The sequence below is a fragment of the Cucurbita pepo genome, chromosome 12 (genome assembly GCF_057944985.1).
Source record: "Cucurbita pepo subsp. pepo isolate OVF chromosome 12, ASM5794498v1, whole genome shotgun sequence".
Taxonomy (NCBI): domain Eukaryota; kingdom Viridiplantae; phylum Streptophyta; class Magnoliopsida; order Cucurbitales; family Cucurbitaceae; genus Cucurbita; species Cucurbita pepo.
In genome coordinates, this window is record NC_141809.1 from 14,121,086 (window position 1) to 14,140,450 (window position 19,365).

General features: G+C 35.2%; 3 protein-coding genes and 1 long non-coding RNA gene across 5 annotated transcripts; 3 read left to right on the forward strand and 1 right to left on the reverse strand.

Moving 5' to 3' along the window:
• Positions 1-1,241: 1,241 nt before the first annotated feature.
• On the forward strand, positions 1,242-7,989 carry LOC111807574 (sodium/hydrogen exchanger 2). Of its 2 annotated transcripts, none has more exons than XM_023693355.2 (15): positions 1,242-1,696; positions 2,125-2,311; positions 2,412-2,530; positions 2,739-2,836; positions 2,947-3,006; positions 3,471-3,517; positions 3,596-3,790; positions 4,381-4,427; positions 4,676-4,742; positions 4,829-4,929; positions 5,054-5,155; positions 5,634-5,772; positions 5,938-6,000; positions 6,173-6,256; positions 7,322-7,989. In XM_023693355.2, exons 2-15 carry the CDS (start codon positions 2,147-2,149, stop codon positions 7,646-7,648), a joined length of 1,614 nt encoding a protein of 537 aa, XP_023549123.2. In that variant the 5' UTR covers positions 1,242-1,696; positions 2,125-2,146; the 3' UTR covers positions 7,649-7,989. The 2 variants fall into 2 exon arrangements, with proteins under 2 accessions (XP_023549123.2, XP_023549124.2); XM_023693356.2 differs by lacking the exon at positions 1,242-1,696 and adding an exon at positions 1,804-1,978.
• Positions 7,990-8,808: 819 nt separating this feature from the next.
• On the forward strand, positions 8,809-11,904 carry LOC111807439 (uncharacterized). Its single transcript, XR_015423129.1, has 3 exons — positions 8,809-9,152; positions 9,909-10,005; positions 10,863-11,904. It is a non-coding gene; the product is annotated as an uncharacterized LOC111807439 (long non-coding RNA).
• Positions 11,905-12,984: 1,080 nt separating this feature from the next.
• On the reverse strand, positions 12,985-13,511 carry LOC111807438 (uncharacterized). Its single transcript, XM_023693171.2, has one exon. It carries the CDS (start codon positions 13,449-13,451, stop codon positions 13,044-13,046), a length of 408 nt encoding a protein of 135 aa, XP_023548939.2. The 5' UTR covers positions 13,452-13,511; the 3' UTR covers positions 12,985-13,043.
• A 1,544-nt stretch (positions 13,512-15,055) lies between these two features.
• LOC111807286 (putative indole-3-pyruvate monooxygenase YUCCA10) lies at positions 15,056-19,210 on the forward strand. Its single transcript, XM_023692947.2, has 4 exons — positions 15,056-15,757; positions 17,539-17,772; positions 17,887-18,015; positions 18,959-19,210. Exons 1-4 carry the CDS (start codon positions 15,143-15,145, stop codon positions 19,145-19,147), a joined length of 1,167 nt encoding a protein of 388 aa, XP_023548715.2. The 5' UTR covers positions 15,056-15,142; the 3' UTR covers positions 19,148-19,210.
• The last annotated feature ends 155 nt before the right edge of the window (positions 19,211-19,365 follow it).

The window sequence follows — 19,365 nt, forward strand, 5'->3', positions numbered from 1 at the left end:
GTATCCAGAAATCACGATCTTTCTCGGATTTTTAACCTTCGTTCTTCTTCCTAGTTTGATTTTTTTCTAACTTCAGATTCGAGGTCAAGAATCTCCTTGTTTATTCGGAACTTTATCGATCCGATCCAAAATTTTTCTGGTTCTGACGATTTCGATGGCGAAATTAGGCTTCTGGTCTTGTTTATTCGGAAATTTGTCGATCCGATCCAAAAGTTTTCTGGTTCCGATGATTTCGAAGGCGAAATTAGGCTTCTGTACTTGTTTATTCGGAAATTTGTCGATCAGATCCAAAAGTTTTCTGGTTCCGATGATTTCGAAGGCGAAACTAGGCTTCTGTTCTTGTTTTTAAAGGAAATGTGTGAACGTTTGTTCTTCATGGTGCTGATGATGAGAACATTTCAGGCATGAGCCGCAGCAATACGATTGCGCTCCGTGTAGACGAGATTTCTACATGGGTTGTTGCTGCGATGAAGAATGTGCCAAAATGCTAATCTGAAGCTATTATTTTTTTTTTACTCAACTTTTTGAATCGATTAATTTACGTCAAATTAAATCTGGATTGGTTTCAATTATTTACTGGATTTTGCATAATTTCATTTTCATTTTGAATTTTAAACAAAATTTTAAAAAGTATATTTTCCTAGAGATTGACGTGACAATGAAAAAATCACATCTGAAATTGTTCTTTTTTTTCTTTTTTTTCTTTTCAAAATATGCCTTTGTTTAATAGAAACATATAATTTAACAATTAATTTATAACTACAATTCATTTTCTATAATAATGTTTTATTTAACCTTGGTGGTAAATTTTCATAAATTTTAAACAATATTGCAAAAGCCACATTTAAGTATAAGATTATTTTAAACGTGTATTAAAATGCACAACTATCCAATTCGTATAGCATGAACATTATGTTGTAAATAAATATTTTAATGGAGAAATAAAATTTAAATTTTATTTTAGTACAATATTTAATTTTATCTTATTTCATCTCTAAAATTTTAAAATAATTATTTTTTTTTGCCATAAAATTAAGTATTCAAATTTATACTATCAAAATTAGGATGCTAGTTGTGTTTTTTTTTTTAAAAAATATTTTAAATAATCATATTCATCCGTATATATTGTATTAATAATTAAAATTTCATAAATGTCGTGCCACATTCTAAGTGTACACATACTAAGTGCAAATTTTTAAAAAATAAATATATATTTAGCCAACTCATCAAAAAGTGCCACATAAGGCAGTCTAGTCATTTTGTTAATTCCACGTCATATTATTAACGACGAAAGAAACTTTGACAAAAAATGTCCAGTTTAAGACTTATCATAGGGCAAAAGTGTAATTTGGCTCAACAAAAAATTTAAATTAGTCACAATCGCGGTATCAATGGCGGACTTGGCTAACTGGAATTCAATATTCTGATCCTACGGCCATCGTTCCAACAACAAAGTTTCCTTCGCGTACAAGCTTCCATTCTCTTCAACTCTCAGCTGGCCTTCATATTTGATATTTCTGAGGTTACGTTTTGATTCCATCCCTTGGACTCCTCTTCTGTCGATTCTTTTGGCGGTAGGCGAACAGATTCTGTTTCCTTGTTACCATTTTCCTTCCCTTTTTCTTCGAGATTGCATGCACAACAGAATCGGTCGTATTATTGGTGTATTTTTCTGTTCTGAGGTGATTGAATTGAGGTAAGAATCTTTGAATGTTATGCTTTATTGATATGATGTTACACGTTTGTTTGATTCGAAGTATTGTCATCCGATTGATCTTCCTGGCGTTGCTTGGAAGTTCTGCTGTTATTGGTGTAGTTGAAGGAGTGAATTGGGGGTAAAGTAGTAGAATCTTGTGAGTTAAGTAATGTTCCTTGTTTTTCTTTTGAAATTTGTGTGTGAACCAAAAAAATGAAAAACATGGTGGGAAGTTCATAAAATCTATCCTACGCCGGCACTTTGATGATGAATTTTTGATAGGTACGGACTGGAAAAATCTTTGGAGCTTAATGTTAAATTACATATGAACAAGCTTTTTTAGAATTGTATGACGTTTGATTGAACCTCTTTTGGATTGATCATATGGATGTTTGCTACAATTACATAATGATTTTAATTTCCTGCAGTGCCTGATATTCAATTACTTTCATGGATTCATTTTTGGGAAACACCGTGATGAAGTTGGCTTTGAAATCAGACCCTGAAGAGCATCGCGTTGCATTGTTTGTATTACTTCTTTGTGCTTGTATTGTAATTGGGCATCTTCTTGAGAAAAGTCGTTGGATAAATGAATCAGTCACTGCTATTTTCATTGTGAGTTGCCTTTAAATTTGTTAAGTTCCGCATGTATCATGTATTCGTGTATCTTCAAGCCCAGGAATTTGAATTTGTGATATTTGTTTGTTGTTTACAGGGTCTTTTCACTGGAACTCTCATCTTATTAACAACCAAAGGCAGAAACTCACGTATCCTAGTGTTTAGTGAAGAGCTTTTCTTCATTTATGTTCTTCCACCCATAATTTTTAATGCTGGGTATGTAATAATGATCGAGTCGAGTGTTCTTTTTGTTGTTGCAGTGGGTTCATATACTCTTATTTCCAAGCACATCAACATTACTTTATTTGTATAATATAAAGCTTGTACTGGTGCCATCATTGACAAATTTTCTTTACTCGTATGAGTTTTGTTTCTTTCTCGAGATGCCATAGCTTCCTAACTTAAGATTTCTCTCCTGTTTCAGGTTTCAGGTGAAAAAGAAACAGTTCTTTCGGAACTTTCTAATGATCATGTTGTTTGGGGCTGTTGGTACTGCGATCTCATTTTTCATCATATCACTTGGTAGTTTCTCTTATATTCTAAAAAATTTCACTCTCTTTTGATAGTGTATATCTAAATTTGTTGGGACATCCTACAATTTCTCGAGATTAATGTTAAGATCCTTGAAACAGGTTCACTACATATATTCAAAAAATTGGATATTGGCTTCTTAGACGTGGGTGATTATTTTGGTATGTTTCTGTTCTTCTTCCTTTATCTAATGTGTGTATAGAAAGCCAGAGCATTATTATCATTCTTATTTTGCTTATGGGATAGTTTAGAACTAGAGTCTGGCTTCCTGCATTTTGTGTGTGCGCATTTTGTATTTTTCAATCTCGGCATCTACGTATTTAGTTGGTAGAGTGTTCCTCACGGTCGACCCTCAACTTTCAGGTTTATATCTATTAAGTTCTTTACTTTAATAGGTAGGTATTTAATAAGTTCCTATACTTCTAAAAGTTAGGCAATCGAGTTCTCAATTTTATTTCTAATATTAATTTCCCCGGTTTACTGCTTACATCTTCATACTGTCCATATTATTTAAAGATTATACAGTGATTAAAGATTATTAACCTTAATTATATACTTTGTCATTTGGTCTTGTTTGCTATTCAATATATTTTTTCCCATTAATTCATTAATTTGTCTCTTGCAGCCCTAGGAGCAATCTTATCAGCCACAGATAGTGTTTGCACTTTGCAGGTACGTGTCGATTTCAGTGGATTATATGTCACTCAACAATGTACCCATAATTTGCTTATTTTTCTTCTAATGCTGTAGGTGCTTAATCAGGACGAGACTCCTTTACTGTATAGTCTAGTCTTTGGTGAAGGCGTGGTTAATGATGCTACTTCTGTCGTGCTTTTCAAAGCAATCCAGAGATTCGACCTCTCTCACATCACCTCATCCAATGCCATTCAGCTTCTTGGAAACTTTTCCTATTTATTTTTGATGAGCACCTTGCTGGGAGTGATAGTGAGTCTCTTTTTCAACACGTTTTCTCCTGTCTTATTTGCAATAATCTCAAGTCAACCACCACGAATTGGCCTAGTTTCATTGTGACAGATGAAAAAATAAAGGGATTTAGAGGAAATAGGTATAAACCATGGTGATCACCTACTTAATATTTAAAATTGCTCGTTTTCTTGACAACCAAGTATATTAGAGTCAAACGGTTGTCCTATGAGATTAGTCGAGCTCGTCACAAGTTATACCAAACACTCATAGATACATGAAAAAGAGTAAATCTCAAGTCAAAGTCTATTTGGTGGCATTGAGAAATGTATTTAAAATGATGGACCATGTGTGAACGAGAATAGTATAGAACACTGTTAGGAACTTAAAGACAGTGAAGGTGCAAGAATTACAAATATCATATGTTCTGGGAAGAGAAGGGGCTGTATATATGTGATTTTAGAAAAATGTTGGCAGGGGCGGATCGGTCTTTCCATCAGTTAACACTGGAAAAAGCCTCGAGGCTGCATAAACTATTTTATTATTCAAATTTGTTTATCTGTCAACTCAGTTTTTGGTTCTTAGGAAATTGAGACTACTTTAATTCACAGGTTGGGCTGTCCAGTGCATACATCATAAAGAAACTGTACTTTGGCAGGCAAGCACTTTCTTTCCTCCCTCTGTTCATTAAGTTCATTTCTTTTGCTAAACGAATTCCAATGTAGTGTATGAAACGCGACCCTTGTCATTGATAAAAAGGATTTAGATTTACTTGGAACTTCGAATCAGTGGAATTGTCGATTAATTTGCTTATTTTGAGTAGGGTCGGAGGCTTTTTGTATCTGTCATCGTATAAATTTCAAGTTGAAGTCAAACGCTATATGCTAAGCTCTTTCAAAATTTCAGGCACTCAACTGATCGGGAGGTCGCTTTGATGATTTTAATGCCTTACCTTTCGTATATGACTGCTGAAGTAAGACTTCAGAAATATTTGATTTTAATTGATATCATATTTGATTTTGGCTATCATTTGATGATGCAATTGCTTATTTATTGCAGTTGTGCAATCTTAGTGGTATTCTTACCATGTTCTTTTGTGGGATTGTCATGTCCCATTACACTTGGCATAATGTGACTGAAAGTTCAAGAGTGACCACCAAGTATGTTCGTTCTTTCTTTTGGTCTCATTGGATGCTGCTTTTTCATTGTCTAATAATGTATTTAAAATTTTTTGAAGTACTGATATAGTTTTTTTTCCCTTCCGTTGTTTATCGATTCTTGTAGGCATACTTTTGCAACGCTCTCATTTGTTTCTGAGACTTTCATCTTCCTATACGTTGGCATGGATGCCTTGGATATTGAGAAGTGGAAAATTGTTGGCCGAAGGTGAGATTCTTAAATTGGCTATCTTGGAGTTGTGATGCATACATTCATCATTCTTATAAGTGTCATTAAACAGTTTATCAATAGGATTATTGAAGGATTATCAAACTGTTAAGAATATGAATATAAAATTGAATTTACAGTAACACATCGGTCTAAGCTTATGGGTTCAAATAAGAGTAGGAAATCTCGTGTTTAAACTCCTATGATTCTTATCAACTTTTATTTTACAAGCTTGGAAATTAGCATAACGCTCAATAAGTGGCTATCAATCGAGGGAGCTACAAGAGTAGGAATTCTCGTGTTTAAACTCCTATAACGTCATTTTTGCCCTCGATTAAAATTATGTAATCTATTAGATTGAAATGGTTGACATCATCGACTGTATAGCTTTCAAGTGTTGTGGACCCATGCATGTACTTAATACAAGTCTTTCTCTGCCCTGCACTTCTGCATTACATAATATGTTGCCTTTTGACAGGCCTTGGACATCGGCTGGTGTGAGTCTAATACTGCTTGGTTTAGTCCTTGCTGCAAGGGCAGCTTTTGTATTTCCGCTCTCGTTTATATCGAACTTGACTAGAAAGTCTCAGAGCGACAGAATCGGGTTTAAGCAGCAGGTAGCTATATTTTCGTTAAATTAACATGTTTGGTCTATCAACTTTCAAGTTATGTCCAATAAGTTCATGTATTTGAAAAGGTTTCTAATAAGTCCTTGGACTTATTTTATAATTTTATATTAGGTTTTAAAACTTATTCATTTTACTTATGGCAATTCCTTGCAGGTTACAATTTGGTGGGCTGGGCTCATGAGAGGTGCTGTCTCTGTAGCCCTTGCTTATAATCAGGTACTCTTGCTTTAGATTTCTGGGAATTTTGCTGCCTTACTATGAAAGAACTTATTCTAGGTCTTATTAGATTAGCGAACCACAAAGGACCAACAGCTTACTAAAAACTGTGTGGACACTTTCAAAAGTATGGACTTTTTGTGATTAAAGATGGGTTTTGTAATATTTGCAGTTTACAAGGTCAGGGTACACACAGCTGCAAGAGAATGCGATTATGATTACTAGCACGATCACGATTGTTCTCGTCACTAATGTGGTAAGAGAAATGATGCATCGAGTTTAAGATATTGACATATCGCTGTTTTGATTACTTCACTTCACTTCATCTTAACCATAATGCCGTTGGAGTGAGCCTAAAGTCCGATATTGGCCAAGAAAGAGGAAAATCATGAGTATATTAGTGTTTGACAACCTCTACATTGGTACGAAGCTTTTACCCAAAAGTAAGTCATTTTGAGTAAGACAAAAAACAAAATTACAAGAGCTTAGGTCCAAAATTGACAGTATCCTACTATATCTCTAATAGGATACATTGCATTCTCCTGCCTAGTTTCTTCAAGATAAATATGGGTCGAGTTTTACCTTTTCTTGCTCATTAGAATAACGTTGTAGTTCAATGTAACGAGTTAAGCCCACTACTAGCAAATATTGTCCTCTTTGGGCTTTCCCTTTTGGGTTTCCCCTCAAGGTTTTTAAAACGAGTCTGCTAGGGAGAGGTTTCCACACCCATAAAAAGAATGCTTCGTTCTCCTCCCTAATTGATGTGGGATCTCACAATCCACCCCTCTTCAGGGCCAGCGTCCTCGCTCTCATTCCCCCACCCCCCCATCTCACAAGCGTTCTTGCTGGCACACTGTCTCGTGTCCACCCCCTTCGAGGCTCAGCCTCCTCGTAGGCACATTGCCCTGTGTCTAGCTCTGATACCATTTGTAATGGCCCAAGCCCACCGCTAGCACATATATTATCCTCTTTGGGAGATCCCTTTCAGGCTTCCCCTTAAGGTTTTTAAAACACGTTTGCTAGGGAGAGATTTCTTTAAAACACGTTTGCTAGGGAGAGATTTCTACACCCTTGTAAAGAATGCTTTATTTTTCTCCCCAATCGACGTGGATCTAATATTAAGTATTTTGAAGTGATTGCTGTTATCATGTTTAGCTCTTGTTGCAATTTTAGATGTTTCTAGCTGTTCCTCTGACTGCCCTATTCAATTGTTTCATCATTCAATTTGTGGACTGTTTCATCCTACACACCTGGTTGAAAGGTTTCTAATGTGAAAAATCTTCAGAAAGGTTTTCATTTCATGGTGTTACATTTATGGCAGGTATTTGGACTCTTAACTAAACCCATTGTAAGGTACATGCTTTCACTGCATGATACACCAATAGATGCCACAATTGTAGCAGCAGCAGATTCTCCAGTTAAGTCTCTGACCGACGTTCTTTTGTCCGGTGGTGAAGATGTCGAAGCCGATGTTCGAGAATCGAACATTCCCCGTCCTACCAGCTTACGTATGCTGTTAACAACTCCAACTCATTCCGTCCATTACTATTGGCGTATGTTCGATGATCGATACATGCGTCCTGTCTTTGGTGGAAGAGGCTTCGTACCTTTCATCCCTGGCTCACCAACTGAAAAGTATATCCACTGATGGCAGGTTGTATAGCAAACACATGAAGTTTTGTAGCACAGCTATTCTTTAGAATAACATGAGGAAGAGGAAGCCATATACAGCTAGAAGATGCCACAACAATTACCATGTGTAAATAAGGTTGGAAACTGTAGGGTAGCGTGGTCAGAGCCTCGTTAGCAATTGCTTAGAAATATGTTTTTTTTCCCTCGAAAGCACGTTTTTAAGCACTTATGAAGTCATGTCGGAGGTTTCTGATTTTTAGAAACTTTTAATTATGGTTTTTAATAAAAGCGTTTGTATTTGTACATAAGTAACATAATTTAACATATTATATATATATATATATATTAGAGTCGCAATCTTACCCTATCAGAATCTGAGTTTACTCTTACACTTCAGACGGTCGTGGATGACCTAGAAAGCTAGGTAAGGTTTGAAGAGGATAATAATTGCAACTTTCAAAAATTGCAATTTTAAATTTTAACTTTTCAAATACTTAACTTACCCTTAATTTAATTATGTATTTTGATAATGTTATATTTGCAATTACAAGTTTGGGGTTATTTTTGTAATATTGGGAGGAAAATGGGTTAGAATTGCAATTGTACTAAAATGAAAATAATAAAATTTAACTTTTGGAATTCATATAAATTCGTGGCTCTGGCCGTTGGCGCCAAAGAAGAACTCCGTCTCTGTAATGGAATTGCAAGGAGAGAGAATTGTATTCCGTCGCCGGAGAGGAAAGCTTCGCTACTTTACGCCATGAACTTCTATTTCATCAGGGTTCTTCCGTCAAGAACTCCGGTCATCATTGAGATTCCTTCCTCTGCAAGTTTCAAATTACAGCTTTCGGTTCTCTCTCTCTCTCTCTATATATATGTGTGTGTGTATGCTTCGATCATTCTTGATTTCTTATAGCTTTCTGTTTTTTTTTTTTTTCATCTTTTCTCTTTATTTTGCGTTTCTGAGGAAGACGATTCTAGGTTTGTGGTTTTTGCTTGCTAATTTTCAGCTTCTGCGTTTGGCATTATGTTCATTTACTGCCAGGCCGCGAGTTTTCTTTTTCTTCACTAATCGTTGGAGTGGAAAGATTTGAAAATTTGGCGCTGTGTTGTTATCGTTCTTTGCCTTTTGTGGCTGATTTTAAAATCAGATTATCGACGTTTTGTTGAATATCTGCATGATGAATATCTTTAAGCAGCCAAGAATTCACGAGCTATCGATATAATTCTATGTATGAAGTCTGGAAATTAGATTTACATATTGGAAACTTCTCTAAAACAAATTTATACAAAGGTTTTGAATATTTTTGCCGTGATTTTCTTTCGGAATTTACCAGACTGGGCTCTTGGCTTCATGGATTCAAGTCCATTCGCGTTTCTGTCGCAATTGGGGCTGAAAGCAGACCCGTAAGCGGCGCATTTCACATTCTTTGCGGTGCTACTCCTTGTTTGTTGTCTAATTGTTCGCCTTTTTTTGAAAAGAAACGTTGGCCGAATGAGTCAGTTACTTCCCTAGCCATGTAAGTTTTCATGGGACTCGATGGATCATTAGTACCATGACGAAATAGATTTTAGGCTGACTGGGAAGTGTAGAACACCCCGAGTTTATGAGGCAATTGGCTTTGTTGGATGATGGAAGTCCCACATCGACTAATTTAGGGAATGATCATGGGTTTATAAGTGAGGAATACTAACTCCATTGGTATGAGGCCTTTTGGGGAAGCCCAAAGCAAAGCCATGAGAGCTTATGCTCAAAGTGGACAATATCATACCATTGTGGAGAGTCGTGTTCGTCTAACATGGTATCAGAGCCATGCCCTAAACTTAGTCGTGCCAATAGATTGATAAATCCTCAAATCCTCAAATATCGAACAAAGAACTCCTAAAGAAAAGGAGCCAAGCCCCTCCTCGAAGGCAGTCAAAAATGACTAAGACTCCAAAGAAGTCGAGCCTCGATTAAGGGGAGGCGCACTTTGTTCGAGGGGAGGTGTTGGATGATGGAAGTCCCACATCGACTAATTTAGGGAATGATCATGGGTTTATAAGTGAGGAATACTAACTCATACTAACTCCATTGGTATGAGGCCTTTTGGGGAAGCCCAAAGCAAAGCCATGAGAGCTTATGCTCAAAGTGGACAATATCATACCATTGTGGAGAGTCGTGTTCGTCTAACAGGCTTTACATTAAATCTTAATACCGTGTTTATGATTTTCCAGTTTATTTCATTTTTTTAACTTTCTGGTCTGTTTTAGATTAAATTTTGCACCTACTACAGGTTTCAGGTGAAGAAGAAACAGCTCTTCGAATCTTTCTGGCAATCATATTGTTTGGTGCTTTTGGAAGGGTGATATCATTCTTCATCATATCAGTAGGTACATTCCTTGAACATTATATAATTTCATCATATACCCCCATGTCCAAATGGGGGAGGAATCACCATGACTTGCATTCAATTCTTTAGAAGTACAAAATCCGCACAAACTAATCTACAACCATAGTGAATAATGGGTGCAGGAAATGCTCAATTGTTAATTTATTCCGCTTTAAATCTCTTATATCAAACTAGTCTTGCTTTCTATTTTCTATGAAAACAAAAACTAAAACAAAAGCTACCCAGATCATGAATAATAACTGATTGGGCGGGTTACATTCATACCTACTGCTACAAGAGCATCATTTTCAGACCTACAGTTGGCTATCCATTGAACGTAAAAGTTCTGTAATTTTTTTTTTTTAATACACTTCCTATGATGATATCTGGATATAGAATAAGTTTCCACTTGTAGCACTTATTCCAACAAGTTGTTGGGTGAATTGTTTTCCTTTGTTTTTCTTTTTCCATTTAAATGGTGAGAATTAAAACAGGGGATGGATGCTTCCCTTTTAAATTTATTATTCCAGATATCTAATAGATTTGGTAGGCATTTATCAGGTACAACATGTATCAATAGGAATAATGTTCTCTCAAATGCTACAATATTTATGGAAACTGAAGAGATTATGTTCGAGAAAGTGACTTTGATCTCCTTTTTGATCGAACCACTTTCTCTGTTCTTCTATTCATAGTTTCATGTTTCTTATAGTGTTGTTATTTATAATTTTTTTTGCACTTGGAGCAATCTTAACTGCGACAGATAGTGTTTGCACCTTGCAAATACGTTCATCTAAATGGTTTCCATGGCTTATTTGTGCATATAATAGATGCACTTGATTGTGTCTGATGTTACAGGTTCTTAAACAAGATGAGACGCCTTGGTGAAAGTGTGGTCAATGATGTTAACTCTTCGATGCAATCAAGAAATTTCACCTCTCACGTAACTTCAACAAATTTCATTGTAAGATCCCATATTGGTTGAGGAGGAGAACGAACCACTTTTTATAAGGGTGTGAAAACCTCACCTAGTAGACGCGTTTTAAAAACTTTGAGGGAAATTCCAAAAGGGAAATCTCAAAGAGAACAATATCTGCTAGCGGTGAGCCTGTGCCGTTACACCTTTACTTTATAGTCTGGTCTTTAGCGAATGTGTGGTCAACAATGGTAACTCTTCAATCCTATTTAAACGTTGTGTGGTCAACGATGGTAACTCTTCAATCCTATTTAAACGTTCTGAACATTAATGAAGATCGCACTTTCTATTCCACTTATGTTTCTTATTCTTAACAATTTGTTATTATGTCCTTATTAAATTTTCTTTTTTTTTGGTGGCAGCCTCTAATGTGCATTTATCACGAAGAAGCTATCCTCAGTCAGGTGTGAACTTACAATTCAACACATTTATATTTTCATACACCACAAGAATTGAGTGATCCATTACTTGATGACAATGATCTCGAATCCAACATGACCAAACTATTTCATGTCGTTTTTTTATGGCATCTCCAACTCAGTGTCTCTATTACTATTGGCACATGTTTGATGATTGAAGCATCTCACTCCCTCTACTTCTCCGTGATTATATCCATACATAGATACACATATGTACGTCATGGCACACGGACGTGCACATAGTAAACTATACATAATTAGATACATACTAGACCTAATGATCAAGTGCAATACTTGGAGTCAATATTGTTTTGTTTTCGGTGGAGTAAAAGAGTTGGTCTAGATGGGGTGGGCTCTTCCATAAAGTATGTTGGTGTTTTGGGAAACTTGAATTAGAGTTAGTTTGGGTGTCTAATCATATGCATGTACTTTGTCCTAATGTTTAAGTCATGATTTTAAGAACTGAAATTCTAAATATATAATTAATTATTTAAATAAATTTATTAAATAGATTTAATTTTTTTAATGGAAAGTTGATAATTTAAATATAGAATAGAAGATTATTTAAAATAGAAATTAAAATATTAAAATAGGACAAGCTTTTGAGTTGTTGGAAAATGAGGAAGAAAAGCAATGAAAGCCAAAAGGGGAACTTTTTTGTGAGGTGATTTTAGGTAGGCTTCATACTTACCTCAACTTACCCATTATGCTTATCATTTATACATTTTTACTTTTCTATTTCATTAAAAACTAACATTTTTCTTCATTACTTATTTTCATCAAAAATATTATTTTATTATAAATATAACTTAATACACTTAGTTGCAAAAGTATTAATAATTTAGAGTTATCGATTGTGTTGGGTTGGAGAAATCTTATGGAATAACTCGAAATTTTGGGTTGGTTGAGTTAGCAGCTCAAGTAGCCGGAATAGAGTTTACAACTTAATCCAACCCTCTATTTCAAGTGGGGTTGTCCGATTTTTTTTTAATTAGTTTTTAATACTTATAATAGTAACTCAAATTTCATAAAATTTAAATATCAAGCATTTACTGGTCATAACACATCACCAACATTGTTACAAACTTTAAGTATTCTCGATATTTATAATATTTTAAAAGTAGGATTGGGTTGTAATCCTATTTTCAAATAGGTCGGTGGGTATAGTTGATTTGACTAAAAAATATCAACTCTTGAACTGACTCAAATTTTTGAATCTCCAAAAATTCAATCTAACCCAAATTACAAAAAAAAATATATATATATAATGTTACCTTATTTTTATGGTTTAAGTTGAATACTCCGAATTAGTGGGGTTTTCGAATCATTTCAACACTCATTCTCTAAATTATCGTTATTTATATATATAAATAAATAAATAAAGAAGAAGAATATCTCAAATTTTGAACTTGGCCAACCTTCTCTAACATAATTATTTTTGTTCCACTCAAACGTTAAAAAGAACAATTCAGTTATTTTATGGGAAAAAAAAGATAAAATATGGAATTAAAAAAATGAGTGAAATACAAAAAATCAAAATTTTATATCGCAATAAGAAGAGATAACGTAAAGGAAGAGAATTACAAGTGCCAATACAACTACACTCCAATGTCCACTAAAACCCCAACAACGCCGGCTAACCAGTCACCGGCAAACCTCCGCTACGATAGCCGCCGTAAGAGCCACCCAAATCGACCAACACCACCCACCGGAGTTGAGAGTAGCAGCGGCAGAGAACGGCAAGGACTGAGACGGTGGAAGAGGCATTTCCGGCGCCGGTGCGGCGTCCATAAAATCAGGGTTCGGAGGGCTGGGACTAGAGGGGATGGTAGGCAAAGAGGACGGCGGAAGAGTGGCACCGCCGGGGGTCGGAAAGAGCGGAGAAATGTCCGACGCCGGCGACGGAGAAGGGGAGGGCGAAAATTCAGGCGCGGCGGAGATGGAAGAAATGAGGGGAGGGAAGTGATTGGGATAAGAAGCGAAGGAGAAAGGCAAAATAGAAGCTGTGTAGGCCATGAAAATGGGGATGTAGAGAGAGAAAATGGAAGCCATTTTGTGGGATGAGAGAGAGAGAGGGAAGACGAAGAAGAAGAAGCCCAGAGAGGGGAAAAAAAGGGATTATGATTAAAGCTGAAAAAGGTAAGGGAGGGGGGGGTGCCTGTGATGTGAGTCAGCTAAGGTGTAGTCAGAATGACACGTGGCTAATGGTTAGTGGGCTGTGATGTGATAACACAGCTTGGCAAGTGATACTAACAGACAAAGCTTCATATGCGTTGTTGGGTCTCTCTACCTTTCTCAACCACATGTAAATGTTTTTCTTAGCTACTTTTTTTTTTCCTTCTTTATTATTATTTTTCTTGTTTTTATCTTTTTGCATTTGGTGTTTATGTGTTGTTTTGTGATGTGTGGTTGTATGCCACTATTGTTTTTTTATATTAAATCCCATTTCGTTTACGAGAATCGAGTGGGAGATTCAAACTTTTGACCTCTGGGTCGAAGATATACATCGAACACAAGATGTAGAGTTCACTGATATTTAGCTATTTGAATAGCTGGGCCAATAACTGCTTCAGTGCAATAGCTATAACCAAAATTGAGAAAAGATTCCGGCGACTAGCAAATCAGAGAATGTTACGAAATGGGCGTATTAATTGCATGAAGTATAAGCTCAAGACACATAAGGGGCCTAACCATATTTAGGCTCGGCCGGTTGGTTGCTTCTTGTGGATTTTCATAACCCTGCTAAAAATGGGATATGCATTTGAAACAGGATGAGAACCAACTATGTAGCATCTACATCGAGAATTCAAGTATTGTATACGTCATTAGTCCAATTATAAATTTCAAACTTGGTTTATATGACTCGGGATATCGTCCTAAATTATCTTTTACTAACTTGAAAATTTACCTAGTTTCTTTATTTGCTACTCGCCCTTGCCCTTGTATTATATCCGTACAATCCTACTTTATTTTGATCATATTTGGATAAAAGAAAATTCGTGGGACTTTTGAGCAAGTTTTTGTTGTGAGCCCTATTGGTGTTATATATGGGCCCCGTGAAACGTGGGCTTGGGCTTGGGCTTGGCTAGAAGTTTTTGTTGTAAGCCCATATCGGTGTTGTATGGGCCCTGCAAAACGTGGGCTTGGGCTTGGCTCGAAGTTTTTGCTGTGAGCCCTTATCGGTGTTATATGGGCCCTGCAAAACATGGGCTTGGGCTTGGGCTTGGCTTGAAGTTTTTGTTTGTGAGCCCTTATCGGTGTTATATGGGCCCTGCAAAACATGGGCTTGGGCTTGGCTCGAAGTTTTTGTTGTAAGCCCTTATCGGTGTTATATGGGCCCTGCAAAACGTGGGCTTGGGCTTGGCTTGAAGTTTTTTTGTTTTGTTGTGATACCTTATCGGTGTTATAAATGGGCCCTGCGAAACGTGGGCTTGGGCTTGGGCTTAGCTCGAAGTAGAAGGTAGGTGTAAAACATTCTTTCAACTAGGCCCAGCCCATAAATCCAATAATTTTTTTTGTATTTTAACCATAAAAAGAAAATTGATAAAATCAAATGATGTTAAGAAAATTACCAAAAGAGCCCTTGATTTAGCACCAAATTCCTTAATCCTCACGTTAATTTCGTAATTTTAGTCTCTCACAACCGCCTAACCACGTGCAGTAAGTTCATCCTTTATCTTCCACACACAGCCCTAAAATCACATTTCAACAGAAACGGTGAAGAAGAAGAAGAAGAAAGAAAAATGGAGACTACAGTGATCATCGTCGGAGCAGGTCCGTCCGGCCTGTCCACCGCCGCCTGTCTATCTCGAGCCTCGATCCCTTACAAACTCCTTGAACGAGAAGATTGCTCTGCTTCGCTATGGCGGAAATATGCGTACGATCGATTGTGTCTTCATCTTCCGAAGAAATCCTCAGAGCTTGCGTTTATGGAGTTTCCGTCTTCTTTCCCTAATTACGTGCCGAAGAAGATGTTTCTCGAGTATTTAGATTCTTACATTTCGAATTTCGGAATCGATCCTCTGTACCGGAGGAAGGTGGAGGCGGCGGAGTACGATAGGGATTTGAAGAAGTGGAAGGTGAGAGTGAGGAATAGTGAGGACGGCGGAGAAATCGAGGAGGAGTATGTTGGACGGTTTTTGGTGGTGGCGACGGGGGAGACGGCGGATCCGTACATACCGGTGGTGGAGGGATTGGAGAGATTCGGCGGCGAAGTGATGCACTCGACGAGGTATAAATCGGGGAAGGGATTTGAGGGGAAAAATGTGTTGGTGGTTGGGGCGGGAAATTCTGGAATGGAAATTGCTTTGGATCTTGCGAATCACGGCGCTACAACTTCCATCCTCGTTCGAAGCCCGGTATTCCACTTTCCACTCTATATTTTTTCTGTTTTAAATTTATTGAAAATTCGTCTTTTCTATAATTTAACCAAAAAAAAATCCTGAAAATCAAATTTAACAATTTTTTTCACCATTCATATTTTTCTTCCTATAAAATATACTTTTTTTTAATCACTAATTTAAGTTAGATATTCAAATTTAATGAAAATTTGTTACAGGAAATTTATTTTACAGAAAAATTGTTGCATGAAATAATAATAATAATAATATATATATATATATATATATATCACTTTCCACTCTTATCGTTTTCAGTTTTAAAATTATTGAAAGTTCGTTCTTTCTAGAATTTAGCAATAAAATAAAAAATAAATAAATCCTGAAAATAAATTTAACAAATTTTTTTTCACCATTCATATTTTTCTTCCTATAATTTTTTTTTTTTTTTTTTTTTTTTTTTTTTTTTTTTTGTAGTATCTAATTTAAGTTAGATATCTATGAAAAAAATGGTTTCAAATTTAATGAAAAATTGTTGCAATTTCAAAGATTTAGAGGAAAATTGATTGAAGGTTATAAATTGTTAAAATTGGATACATTTATTACTTAAAAATTATTTTAGTTGATAGAACTCTCTAGCCTCATACATTAATAACTCCAATTTTAAGAAATTGTAACAACTTTAAATAATGACGTGGACAGTTGTCATTTAAGAGAGAGATTTGATAGAGATATCATAAAAGAATGACGTGGTCAGTTGTATTACTATAAAGTATATAAGAGGATATGTAATTTAGAGATTTTTATTTTTTTATTTTTAGATCTCAACAAATTAGAAACCCATTTTCAAAATAATTAAATACCTACAATTTTATAATCAATTTCATAATAAAAATTTAAAAATTTTGAAATTTAACTTAACATTCAACTAATATATTGTTTCCATAAAAGAAAATTAAAGGTTTTAATTCCTTGCTTGACTAAGAAATTTATTAAAATCTTAAATTTTTGTCTGTAAATATGTTTTTAATTAACTCAAAACATAATATTTCTTAGACATTGAATTAAAAGGACTTAAAATCTAATTTCATATTTGATGTATGAGTTAATTTTAAAACTTTCTAATATGTCAAGAATTTATTAGAGAGAAAATTGTTAGGATCGCGCACACGATCTAGATGAACACAAAGAATATAAAAGAATATAATAGAAAAAATGCAAGGAGAATATTGGCTAAACAATTTGTATGGATAACTACTTGGATAGAGAATACATCTCTCTATATATATATGTTTAGCTTACTATACATAGCTTTATTGAATATAGATTTTTAATATTCTGTTTATTATTTATGACCATTTACTCTGTATAAGGGTTGACTTACCATACATAGCTATATTTACTCTGTATTATCTAGTTGTGTAGGTTGACTTACTATACAGAGCTATATTTACTCAGTATTATCTAGCTGTGTAGGTTGACTTACTATACATAACTATATTTACTCAGTATTATCTAGCTGTGTAGGTTGACTTACTATACATAACTATATTTACTCTGTATTATCTAGCTGTGTATAACGGTTCACTTACTATACATAACTATTTACTATTTAGTTATGTATAACTGTAGATTTACTATCCTAGTTATTTAGGACAATTTACTCGGATATCATTATTTACTTTTACTTTAGATTAAGTGAGGCTCCATGACATAACAAAAATAAAAAGTTTATAAATGTGTTAAATGCTTTTTGAAATTATGCTTTGTAATTTAAGCTAATTTTAAATGGATTGAAACAGATCCATATTATGACCAGAAGAATGATGAAGTTGCAAGTGTTGTTGGGACAATATCTGCCATTAAAGTTTTTGGATTCATTGATGGTGTTTCTGAGTAAGATGGTTTTTGGAAGCTTGAGTAAGTATGGTATGAAGAGATGGGAAAAAGGGCCCATCCACATGAAGAGGCACCATGGAAAGTTCCCTGTCATTGATGTAGGAACCTTCAACAAAATCAAATCTGGTGAAATTCAGGTACTCATAATCCTTAACCTTCACATACTTTTGTGAGTAAGATAAGATTCAGTCTTGATGTGTAAGCTTCCATGTAGTTTATTAATATGGAAAGAACTGTAATTGTAATTGTAGGTGATATCTTCAGAAATATCAATGGTAGAAAGCAACAATTATGTGATGTTTAAAGATGCCAAACTTCATCCATTTCATTCCATAATATTCTGCACTGGCTTCACTAGCTCTGCTAAGCTGTGGCTTAAGGTAAAATCTCCGTCCCTCTTTACTTTACTAAATGTAAAGACCCAGATCCACCTAGTAGATATTGTCTTCTTTGGACTTTTCCTTTTGGGCTTCCTTTCAATGCTTTGAAACGCGTTTGCTAGGATAAGATTTCCACACCCTTATCAAGAGGTGATTTGTTCTCGTCCCTAACCAATGTGGGATATCACACTAAACCCTCGTTAATTTATACTATATCTAACCTAATGAACAAAGAAAATTAATAAAATTAATTTAGAAAGTTTGTATGTGTATTTAAAATTGTTATGTTAATCTTTGGTCTCAACTAGTTGAGACTTATATTGTGGCATCTCACATCGGTTGGAGAGGGGAACGAAGCATTAAGGATGTGGAAACCTCTCTCTAGTAGTGTTAAGGATATTTAATATCGAGATATTTGTCATATTATCATAGGTATCATATTTCCATTTATTCCTATTTTCATATCCTTGTAATTTATTTGATTATAAATAGAGAACTTTCACACACATTTAGGTGTGGTGTACATTTTAAAACGGTGAGGTGAAGGTGATATCTAACCGCCAAAGAGGACAATATATGCTAATAGTGAGCTTTAACTATTACAAATAGTATCAGAGCCAGATACTTGATGATGTGCCTGTGACGACGGGGCTCCTAGAGGAGTGGATTGTGAGATCCCACATCAGTTGTAGAGAGTAACAAACCATTCCTTATAAGAGTGTGGAAACTTTTTATTAGCAGACACATTTTAAATTGCGAGGTTGACGACGATATGGGCCAAAGCGAACAATGTCTGCTAACGGTGGACTTGGACTGTTATATATACCTTCGATAAAGAGGTTAACGGTGAACAATGTCTACTAGCTTGTGTCTCGAAATCATAGATTCAAATCTTAATTTTGTAGTTGGATCTATTGGATCGTCTAAAATGTTTTTGACGCAGGATGACGATTATCTCCTAAATGATGATGGACTATCCAAAGTGAGTCCACCCAATCAGTGGAAAGGGAAAAATGGGCTTTATTGTGTGGGCTTATCCAAAAGAGGGCTCTATGGGTCCAAGGTTGAGGCCCAAGAAGTTGCCAATGACATAGCGGCCCAACTCCATTTAATGTTATTATATTCGCATTAAAACCTTATTTGTAAAATATATTATAAACAAAATTAATTAAGAAAAATGTAAACAATTCCTGGACCTCCGTCGCGACACGTTTCATGTCCAAATATATTAAAAATTAATTATTTATAAACAAATTTACTAAAATATCTCGTATCTAAAAACTTTCAATTTTAATTTATTATATTTTTAAATATACTTTCAATAAATTGTTTATTGACTCAGTCCTAAAT